We start from the raw sequence: 12,296 nt of genomic DNA, 5'->3' as shown, positions 1-12,296 counted from the left end.
TAGTCGCACAGTGTTAGCGTTCTTATCTTTACAAGATTTTAAGGGGCTTCATGGACCATAAGAGTTAATGAATAAATATAAATTAAAAGCATACACTAGTTTCACCATCAATGCTTTATTTGTTTATACTGTGTGAACATTTCATTATGCTGTATGCACAACGAATCACAATTATTTCCTAAAAAATTAAAGGACTTGTAATTACACATAATATGAGTAAGTCTACTATAATTCCTACATAACAAAATTATTATGTATTTAGTCAAAAACATAACAATGTATCAAAGTCCATTTTCCTTAAAAGTTACACTGGTCAGCTAGGAATTAAAAGGACTTGTAATTAAACATAATATGAATAAATATAATATAATGCCTACATAACAAAATTAAAGGTAAAATATTTGTCAATGACATATTGCTTACATAACTAATTTATTAAGTATTTAGTCAGGAATTTAACATTGTATCTTAGTCCAATTTCCTTATATGTTACATTGCTCAGCTAAGAATTTGGTCAGTAAATTTTCAATACCAAGTTTTCCAATACATAACATTGAATTGGTCAGCACTATGCAGTGAACCGTGAAGTTGACTGACCATATAGAAACAGTACAACTTTCCAATATCGGGTTTCCTTATACGTTACATTGGTCAGCTAAGAAATTGTCCAGTAACTTTTCAATACCAAGTTTTCCTATACGTTACATTGGTCAGCACTATGCAGTGAACCGTGAAGTTGACTGACCATATAGAAACAGTACAACTTTGCATTATCGAGTTTCCCTATACGTTACATTGGTCAGCTAAGAAATTGGTCAGTAACTTTTCAATATCGATTTATCCTATACGCATAATATGAGTAAAATAATATTATCTTCTTTCTCACTTACCGACTGCTTTGGCACCAACGGATAAAATTCCAAACTTTTATCCAGGAAATCACGAGCTTTAAATCCAGAGTATGAAAACACGGGACACTTGGTTAAATTACCTAAGTATTTCGCCTGCGAATGTCCAACAATTAAAGCCATAATGAAACTAATAGAACTAATAGAAAACACAAAGTTCAGCTAAAAACAATATTTTACTTTATTAAACTATATGAGAACGCAAAACTGCACTAGAAATAATCCTTTAAATTTACAAATGGAATCACACTAATTACAGAAAAATAATGAAAAATACGGCAATCTTTCGGAGTATATTTTGCAATGACTATGAAAGTGATGTTCTTGACCAAGAAAATAAAATATATACTTATCAAACTTTACTCATTAGCAACAGTTTGCCTATGATTGACTTATTATTCAGAAAATAACTTAGAACATACAACAGATTAAAGAGAAATAATTTCTTAATTGAAATGACCGATGCCGATTTGGCAAACACCATTCTTTTGATCGTTCTTTGATGTAGTGCAGATAGTTTTTCACAGGTAATGAAGCTAACATTTAAAGCTACATTAACAATTAAAAATATTGCTTTCAAATAATTGTACTGTACATCGTAATTAAAACCGTGATATATTTCACATATTTTCAACAAACCAGTAAAAAACAACTCAATTCATTTCATTGAAATGCAATTCCCCCCCCCCCCCCCCAAAAAAACAAAAAAAAAAAAAAACAACAACAGACAAACATCCGTCTATTCTTACACTATAAGGAGTATATAAAATAAATTTTACATAATATGTCTTGAAAAATCTTAAATATCAAAACTTTTTTTTTCATGTGTTTTCCTTCTTTGTCTATATGGTCAGCAATTGGTCAGCAACTCTCTTCTATTTCTATATGGTCAGCTAATCGGTCAGCAGTTTATATCGCTTTCCGATACGGAAATTGTCGAGCTAGGGTGTTTGTTTTTATATAACGATAGCTGTTTTATAAAGTTAGAATTTTTTTACTACTTTGTCTTTTTTCGCTTAATTGTTCCAGTAATGATGTCATAATAGATAATCCCGGTATTACATTTCTAGCTTTGATAATGAATACATCATGCAAAGCTTGATATTGGATGTTTCTTTTTAGTTCAAATTGATATTAGAAATGACGCTCATCTTTAAATTCCTCGTTGATTTCACACAGTTAATTAAAAGATATATAATTATGGGAGAGAGGTACATTCTATATTTTCTCATTTGTGAAGAGACATAAATAAATGATAATAATCATTCAAAAAACGAGACACAACTACAAAAAGCCATGGTCATAAAAAAAAGAATAAATAAAGATATCTAGAATGCTAATATAGCACATCAAATTATCTACAAATAAACCACAAATCACATGAATAAATAGGTTATAAACATCTAAACATATACTTATCACATTCATACGTGCAAAAACAGTATTATATATAATGGCATACATGAATGCATTAATACAGTTGTGGCTTTTCTTTATTATTTTTATCTTAGATTAAGTTGTTTTTTTTTTAACCATACTTACCTAACCCTAAACATGGAAGCGAACATTTAGGAAAATGTCATAGTTATTCATGCTTAATAAAGGGTGTGGGGGGCATAATGAAGGGAATCCAGTCAAAAGTTCTAACTGGTTCATCTAGTACACTTGAATACATATAAGGAACATCTTGGCACTAAGATAATGCAGTAAAGTCCACAAATGTTCTCTTTGTGTGGTGGACTTACTGACCGGGGCTGGAATTCAATATTGGTCTTAATTGGAATTAAGACCGATATAGCTAATCGGATTACTTGTTATTCCCTTATAAAAATATTCATGAGTATAACGCTTTTTACTAGAATAATGAAATGGTACATTGATCTACTTCTGTATTTTATTAATTTAAATGTTCGCATTTTAATTTGTTGCTTCGGTGAAAATGTTTATGTTCATTGTTTGTATTTTCGTTAGTATACGCAATATGTATCTAAGTACCTGCATTACTGAAACGCATTATTGAAATAAAGTGTAATAGGTTATTGATAACAGTCTAACATAGAGAATGAAGTCAATGATGTATGACCATAAGAATATTTTAAGTTGAATATTGAATACCGCCCCGGTTACAGAATCGCAATTTTTGCATGTGGTTTTAATTTTCCGTGAGCAAAACCGGATTTAAACCGGACATAAGTTAGGTTTAGAAACTGTTAAGTCGCCTATGATTTAAACTTACAGGACAAAATGTCAATAACGGACTCGTATCCGATCAGGCAGTTCAAGACTGATCTCAGGCATAGGAATTAATTGTAGTTTTTAATTTTAGCAGACACATTGTCCTTTTCAAGCAAATTCCCTATATTGCAAAAGATAACAGTACATATCTTCTGAAGGAATGTAAACAAAAAATGTACAATACGACACTCCATCGTGTTTGAAAGGGATTGGACAGGACAAAACAGGCCGGTGAGCCGTTTCATTGGTTGAAAATAAAGGTTATATTCCGAAGCTACACGTTGCTTATAATAACAATTAAGTAAGATATCATTAAATCAATACCGGACCTTTTAATACCTGAATTTCTCAAAACAGTACACAACCTTTTGTCGAATTGCGATCAAAACCCACGCATCGACCAAAATCAATTCTGTATACCGGGATTTAGCTGTATAGAATTAGCCTGAACGGCAATACCCCAAACGGTATTCGGCCATAGATGATCCTCTTTACTCTGGAATTCCTACCCCTTACACTGGTGTTAGACGCGGCCTCGAGGTCGCGTCTATAGGGATACATGTTTGAAATTGTCAATGGGGAAGTGTATACGGATAAATTTTAGCTATGAAAAAAGAGAAGATTTGTTGACTCTTATTCAACTTTACTTAAAATGTGTCTTCAATAACCGTTTTGATGCGTGTAAAACTTTCAAAACGTCATATAAAACGAATAAGCCTAATGTTTAAAACAGGAAATGAAAAAAAAAGTTATTCTCTGTGTTTTTGTATTGACTGGTCGCCGGTCATACGAGTTCGTTATTTTAGAAATTTACTTTCTGTGAAAACGATTTATATACACGTTGTGGTAATAAATAAGCACATGAAAATTTACGGGCATATTGTGAATAATAGTTTAAATTATGCATTTGATAACAAATATATTGCCTTAACACGACATTAATTGACTAATTGAAATTTAAGTGATATATCATTATGTGTTGTTGACGATGTACATTGTACAAGTCAAAATAAATTGTCTGTCTGTCTGTCTGTCTGTCTGATATAAAATGGAAGTACAAAGCTTGATTCACACGATTTTACTAACAAATAACAGTCGCAATAACGAAATTAACACAATTTAAATTTAACTGATATAAAATGAAAGTTCAAAGCGTAATTCACATGATTTAAAACAAACATTAATGAATAAAAGTAGGCCGAAAAGGATCAGGCCGAAATGATATCTCGGCCTAATCGACCCGACACCAATAATTTTATCGGTGATAATCTAAATTATTTACGCATGCCGGAGATGACCGAGTAAATACGATCTAGAAAGTTGATGAAACCGTCATAGTTCGGCTATATATATGTCCGTGTTTATTCGGAATGTTAACAATTGTATATATTGTCACATGACTTTATTGAGCCAATTGGGTATCGATATTTTTCACGTGACACAACGATTCAGCATCCTCCTCCATCTTTTTGCGGGGAAAGAAAATGCGAAAACTCACTATGGTAAGAGGTGTTTTAGGACATTTTCACCAAGGGCAAACTTTGTTTTCTCCTTACAATGGCATGCAAAGTACCGCTATGGCTCTGGTTGCATTATCGGCTTTTTTTAGTTACGAACACAACCACATGGACTCATTAACGGCTGTCGATGTAGAATGTATACTGAATGAGGGAAATGCTTTGTATTCCACCATAATCTAAAGTGTAAACGAGGCTCGATATTTATCGCATAATAATCATTAATATTCAATAAAACCCATTCAGCCGCGTGATTGATGCCTAACATCAACATTCCTCTTGTTAGTGTTTTGGTATTCAATTTTGGACCGTATGATCTGGAATCTGGAATGTGGAATGCGTGAGGTGGTGGACTGTGTTTACAGATACTTGTTGGAAAAGGTGATATTTGGCTTTGCTTTGTAAACTGATACTTTTTTTAATCGTTATTTTTTGCGTTGATCAATACAAATCTTGCTTCTATTCACTGACGTTCTAGTGCCGTCCCTTTAAGGTCTTCTAACATTTCTTTGTCATAAGATCGGCATTTTATTTTTATTTCCGTACTGATTATGTTTTTTTTGTTGATATACGTTCTTTTTCGAAATCTGCAAAAGACAGAAATTTTATTACAGTTTTATGTTCAGAATCAAAAGAATATCTGAAGCACAATTTAATGATTAGATTAATCATTCATGGTTTCCTCATTTTAAAGATTTATTCAACGATATCATGCAAGATTAAATTAATGCTTAAGATGAAGTGTTGCATGCATAACTCAGGACCAACTTTATGAAAGTCTTTTTGCCCATACGCGTCATAGACTTCACTCTCATAGTTCATTGATAGTCTTACAAGGATGAAGTATGCTTGCTCCTAACTGTACTTTTGACGTTTAGATTTCCCTCAGAATCAAATAATTTTCTACGCCGTTGAATGATTGGCATATGCGAATTTAAGAAATAAAATTGCTCCTCCTTGAGTATAATTTTATAACCACCAGTGGCTTTATATAAATAAGCACACATTAGGTGTGTGCATAAGATTTGGTAGGCATTCAGCTATAGGGAACTGATACGTTCACATATATTCAGTTGATTGTTAAATTTTACAAGAATAATCTTTCATGGTGAAATTGTTCTACTAAAAGTTAATTAATGTGTTTATTTTTCATCTGCCTACTCGTTATGTAGAACGAATAATAATCTAATGTTTATGGACGTATACGGAATATCTTTGTATTGAGTACAATTATTGTTAAATGTTGTATTTTCGATACGAAGTGATCTGTACGGTGTGATCTAGTTATGTTTATTTCCTTTGTAAAAAAATGACTGTTTAATATGTTATTAAAAGGTAATAAATGTAAGTCATTTAATATAATAATAATGTTTTGATTCGATGATTTTTATTTTCTTATCCAAAAACTGACCACAGTACAAAGGCAGTCCGGGAACTTTTTGACTGCACCTCGTATTCGTGTTATTGCAGCAGTTTAAGGAAGCCTCTCTTTTCGTGGCGATATCGTATTTCCAAATCCAATCATTGTACAGGCTTATCCTGTTTTCGGATCAACTGTTGGTTTGTCAGTAATACATCTCAACTTTTCACGTATACATGCATTATATCAATTAACCTGTTTTCTTTATTTCGTTGTTAAGGAGCTTATGGGAGTTGAGGCCCGTCTAATGGTAAGGCAATCCTCTAACTCTGGAGACAAACGGCCATTCTACCACGTCTTTAAGCTACATTTTTTTTTCAAACAAGTTGTTACCTAGACATACTTTGCACTAGCGGCTGAAGGGGGGGGGGGGCATCCATCGCCCCCTCATAAAATTGACCAAGTTTACTTTATATGTCAAAAATTTCTAAGAGGAGGATCCCAAACCCGGCTTCTAAAATTTTAAACCAAATAAAATTTTGGTTCTGAGGGAGGGACGAAAGTCAAAAGGTTTCGCCCCTAAGTTACGCCCCTCTAACACCAAATCCTGGACCCGCCCGTGCTTCGCTCATACTGCACATCCATGTTGTTATTGTTGATTTGCATCTCAAAGTGTTTATCTATGAGATTTTCTAAATAATATTATTGTTCTTGTTATTTTCTATAAGGGATCCAGTATGGAATGGTATTCAGGAAACTGAGCGTATCTTTCTTCTATTAAAACTGTTCTTGATCTTTTATCTTTATCTTTTATATCTTTATCTTTCATAATTATCTTTATATTTAGAAAACAAACTTCATTTGTAACCGGCATATCTACATCTATATATTTTTACTATGTTATGCAATATTTTACATTTGAAAACCCAAAATATAGTCTAAGGTGCTTTAATTGTCGATGTGTAAAGTACAAATCAGATTCTTATATGTTTTGATTTATGTTTACACATTTCAAAATGGACAGCTGTCATGTAAAAGTCTTTGATTTTCACTGGTGTAATCTGAAACAAGAAACACACGTGATCAGTATTATAGAACACATTTATTGCAACAGATTTACTAGTGCGTGCAAGTTATTTCAACGTCTTTGACGATACAAAGTTTAAAAGTATGATCAAAATGACCATTGTTATGTTTTGGCCTGAAACCAAATCTAATATATTTTTGCATGATAGCGAAGAAAGTAATAACTAAGCCCTTGTATGGACAACAACAAGTATGCATTGGTCTCTGTTATTAGCCCTGGTAGTGCTCGAACCCACGGCCACGTTTAAGTGTCTTTACCACATAAACTACATACCCTTTCTCGCAGATATAAAATATCGGTGACTGACAGGGAATGTCCGCCCACGCGTAACCAGCGAGAAAATCGAATGCCGCACAGTCCTCATTCATCCCCTGGTAGGAGTTGGGCTCCCCCTGTGCCCAACCCGTATAGGAGGGGGTGGTACCATCACTCGTCCACACCCATTTCGTCTCCTCAGTTGCGTCGGTTAGTCCCAACCAATAGTATCCACCTATCAATCAAAAAATCTTTTCAGGAAAATAATTTATTTCTTCACTTTACAGTTTACAATAATCTCAATTTTAGGTATTATATATATATATATAAGAATTCATGTTGAATTAATGGAAAAACGCACATCAGAATATGCCTTATTTACAGACAAAGATTTGAAAGAAATAATTGAATTATATATTCATAACAAAGAGTTTACTTACCCCCTATTCCAGGTATAAAATCAACGACTACATCACCTGTATAATAAAACATTGACAATGAAATTTCTAGCCATGATTAATGTAAGAATTGATTCAAGCTCAAGATACATGCCTGAATCAGAATCAAGACATTTACGAAAGATGCTTGCCACCTTGTATAACAATTAAATGCAGTATTAATGTCAAAGGTTTTACAGAGCATCAAAATCAAGAAGTTAAAGATACTTGCCACTTTGATTAATTTAAGGTAATAGTAATGTCAACGTTTCACACCATTAACAATTCGCACTGATTGTGCTATCTTTGGTTTTGTGCAATATCGCAATTTGAAATGTCATATTGCAAGATTTGTGCTGCTTATCAAAATCGCAGAATAGGTCTTAACCGAAGGCGATATATAATACGCACACCCAAGAACACAATCTCTCTCTCTCTCTCTCTCTCTCTCTCTCTCTCTCTCTCCGGCTTGGCTTGCCCAGGCCGGGAATCGAAACCGGGTCGCCTTGGCGAGAAGCGAGTCTCTCTCTCTCTCTCTCTCTCTCCGGCTTGGCTTGCCCAGGCCGGGAATCGAAACCGGGTCGCCTTGGTGAGAAGCGAGTGCGCTAACCAGTGCGCTAACCGGTTATTAACAGCGTTTTATATTATCCACATTGGATATTGCGCGTAGATTGCTTAACGCAACGTTGGTTTGACTCTGACCAAACCCTCATTCATTTTCAATTACATCAACTGAGTAAAAATCTTTTTTACAAAATATCTTCTACCAAGATTTATCCAATTATAGTGTGTGAAAATTTCAATAACACTCAGTTCTTATTGGTCCACAAATAAGTGCAGACACTATATTAAAGTCGTATAAAACTCACCAATGAATCTTTTCAGAAGATCCTTTATGAAGAGGTCTTCACCGGCAGTTTCCACCTTCACCAGGTCGGCCGACATTATTTGACACTCGATCTGTTACACAGTTTTAACAGTTTATTTTCAAATACATCGAGACAAAAATGTCCATGCGTGTACATAATATAATAACGAAACATGTTTCTAAACATAGTCAAGGTTATTTTATTCATATAAGCAACTGATCAAAATAACATAAAACGTTTCAAATCATGCGACCAAATGATATATCATCTAAAAAAACAGCTACTTCTTCCTATATTATTACTACTACACAGTTATAGATTCGAAAAAGCGCCTGTTCGACATGACCTCTAATGGGGGCCATCTTATTTACATGTTAACTATTTACTTTTCATTTAATATTTGTCTCAAGTTTGTAACTACGTGAACGCGCTTACATGAGCATCTATAAAATTCTTCCTGCTGGAATTGTTAGCCTCACTGAAGTAATAGCAGGAATCTTGGAACTGGAACCATCCATCAGGACAGCACTTGTTGCTGGCGCCATGCACTGAAAACAAGTTAAAGAACAGGAACCAGCCATAAAGGAAACACTTGATGGTTTCATGCAATGGAAAACACGATAAAGAACAGGAACCAGCCATAAAGGAAACACTTGATGGTCCAATGCACTGAAAAACAAGATGAAGAACAGGAACCAGCCATTAGGAAACATTTGATGTTTCAATGCAATGGAAAACAAGATGAAGAACAGGAACCAGCCATTAGGAAACACTTGATGGTTTCATGCAATGGAAAACACGATAAAGAACAGGAACCAGCCATTAGGAAACATTTGATGTTTCCATGCAGTGGAAAACATGATAAAGAACAGGAACCAGCCATTAGGAAACATTTGATGGTTCAATGCAATGGAAAACACGATAAAGAACAGGAACCAGCCATTAGGAAACATTTGATGTTTCCATGCACTGAAAAACACGATAAAGAACAGGAACCAGCCATTAGGAAACACTTGATGGTCCAATGCAATGAAAAACACGATAAAGAACAGGAACCAGTCATTAGGAAACATTTGATGGTCCAATGCAATGAAAAACACGATAAAGAACAGGAACCAGCCATTAGGAAACACTTGATGGTCCAATGCAATGAAAAACACGATAAAGAACAGGAACCAGCCATTAGGAAACACTTGATGGTCCAATGCAATGAAAAACACGATAAAGAACAGGAACCAGCCATTAGGAAACACTTGATGGTCCAATGCAATGAAAAACACGATAAAGAACAGGAACCAGCCATTAGGAAACATTTGAATGGTCCAATGCAATGGAAAACAATGTTATGAGTGTAACAAGCCAAGCAATACTGGATGGTTGCATGCACTAAAACACGGTAAAGGACAGAAACCAATAGAACAAAAGTTGCTGGTCCAATGCAGTGACAAACACGATACAGGACAGGAACCACTCATTTAGACAACACTTGATACTTCCATGTACCATGGTTTTTTTTTATAAAAAAGATATTCAACAAGATCGTGGATCGTATAATGTGTTTTGTTTTTACGGTTTGGAAGCTCAAAACCTATTCGTCCGCGAACGTTTGACATAGAAACAAATCGGTATGGCCTATGTATTGAACTAAGATAACTACGCGTCATGAGGTCAGTACACAACGTGACTATTTCATTTTTTATACACATGGAAAGTTTAAGGTTCATTAGAAAAAAAATATCAGTCCATTCGGAGCACCTCGGCCATTTTTATCGAAAACAACCTCGGATGTATATGGACGGTTTACGTACTCAGAAATCGGTATGTTAAAGTCCGCTGCAAGTAAATCGCGTAGTAATTTAATTTAGCAGTTAAATTTAAATACTTAACTTTTGGGAATCTTAATTATGTTTGCAATATTACACTTCACTGTCAATCAATTTAAACTAAGATCAATAAATACAAGATAAAACACTACATTTAATTAATGATATAATTTACGAACTACTTCTAATGATGTACATGCACACATCCGAGGTTGTTTTCGAGAGAAATGGCCGAGGACTTCCGAATGAATATCAGTCATGTCCTCGAGCACGGGGCTAAACCTCCTTACCGGCTTCAGTACGCGTCCTCGGGTCGGAGCTGATACACATGACACAGTCAATCTAGATCATGTAGCTGTGAGAAATTCATATTTACCTGTTGCAAGAAATCCGACTGCAAATATAACAAAACCCCGCATACTGGCTCTAAGTAGACCAATACAACGAATGTTACAAGTTAAAGAGGGTCTTATTAAAAGGCGATAAGGAAATGTCATAGAATATGACATGGTTGCATATTTGGTGCCATATCAGTTAATGACTCTTTGAACTTAAGAGGAAAAGTGTATCACAGCTGGTATAATTAATGTTACTAGCCTCTTTCTGTAGTTTCTCTTTTAGGTTGTGTAACGTGTCAAATGCCATTCAGCGTTGTTACACAACCACTCGTTTAGTTCTGAATTGTGCTCTTCGTTTTACATCCCTCCATTTGTAAAGGTAATTAATCCCCGTACAGGATTCCGAGTTCCTCTTGAACGTCACATGGGGACGCGGTGGCGATAGAGCATACCAGGGACGGTCTAGGTTAGTAGTATCGTAATTCTTTAAATTCTACACTGATGGTACTTAACGTTGTACACTTGTTGCTGGTTTGTGTAGCACTCACGTTGTTGTTTGTGAATGCATAATTTAACGTAACGCCAATAACTGACAGTGTTGTCACACTTATGTTATTTGTCACGATATAACGCAAACAGTACTCACTGACGGTTCGTTAGTGTCTAAGCAGTATTTCTGTTGGACGGTATTTCTGTGGGACGATATTTCTGTGGGACGGTATATCTGTGGGGTGGTATATCTGTGGGACTGTATTTCTGTGTGAGGATATTTCTGTGGGACGGTAGTTCTGTGGGACGATATTTCGGTGGGACGGTACTTCTGTGGGAATGTATTTCTGTGAGACGGTATTTCATTGGGGCGGCAGTTCTTTGGGAATGTATTTCTGTGGGACGGTATTTCATTGGGACGGTAGTTCTGTGGGACGATATTTCTGTGGGACGGTACTTCTGTGGGAATGTATTTCTGTGGGACGATATTTGAATTTCTGTGAAACGGTATTTCTGTGGGACGGTATTTCTGTTGGACAGAATTTCTGTGGAACGGTATTTCTGTGAACTGTATTTCTGTGGGACGGCATTTCTGTGGGACGATTATCTCGACGAAGGTTGTTTGAGTGTCTTATCCAGAAACCCAAGACGAATGAGCAAGTTTAAGTTTCGTCCGTTTACACTATCATTCTTTAAAGAAATAATAATAGAGATGTTTCCAAAGAGGATTTCACTGAAGAAAACGAGTGTATTGGTCAGGCCGTTACACTTGATATTGAGATGTGCATGATATTGCTATGATGTTTCATTAATAGTCTTTAATTAATTCAAAACGAAGAACATGCAATAATGGACTCTTGGAACAAATGAAGTTTACCAGTGTCCAAAAAATAAACATTGAACTACGAACATTATCAAAAAAATACGCATTTAATACTGTAATTGCGGTTGGTCTTTTTTCTCTTTGGAACCATTTCG

General features: G+C 35.0%; 1 protein-coding gene across 1 annotated transcript; it reads right to left on the bottom strand.

Moving 5' to 3' along the window:
• Positions 1-6,952: 6,952 nt before the first annotated feature.
• On the bottom strand, positions 6,953-10,950 carry LOC128204071 (perlucin-like protein). The gene is made up of 6 exons (XM_052905407.1): positions 10,868-10,950; positions 9,104-9,216; positions 8,669-8,759; positions 7,803-7,838; positions 7,381-7,597; positions 6,953-7,081 (listed from the first exon to the last, which is right to left on the bottom strand). Exons 1-6 carry the CDS (start codon positions 10,908-10,910, stop codon positions 7,069-7,071), a joined length of 513 nt encoding a protein of 170 aa, XP_052761367.1. The 5' UTR covers positions 10,911-10,950; the 3' UTR covers positions 6,953-7,068.
• Between the last annotated feature and the right edge of the window lie 1,346 nt (positions 10,951-12,296).

Source organism: Mya arenaria, chromosome 10, assembly GCF_026914265.1.
Source record: "Mya arenaria isolate MELC-2E11 chromosome 10, ASM2691426v1".
NCBI lineage: Eukaryota > Metazoa > Mollusca > Bivalvia > Myida > Myidae > Mya > Mya arenaria.
This window is presented reverse-complemented; position numbering and strand designations above follow the sequence as displayed.

Coding starts and splice junctions, on each gene's coding strand:
- LOC128204071 (XM_052905407.1), bottom strand. CDS start 10,910: ATGCGGGGTTTTGTTATATTTGCAGTCGGATTTCTTGCAACAG. Junction 9,217..10,867: donor AGTCGGATTTCTTGCAACAG/GTAAATATGAAT, acceptor ACTTGTTTTCAG/TGCATGGCGCCAGCAACAAG. Junction 7,598..7,802: donor TTTTATACCTGGAATAGGGG/GTAAGTAAACTC, acceptor TTTGATTGATAG/GTGGATACTATTGGTTGGGA.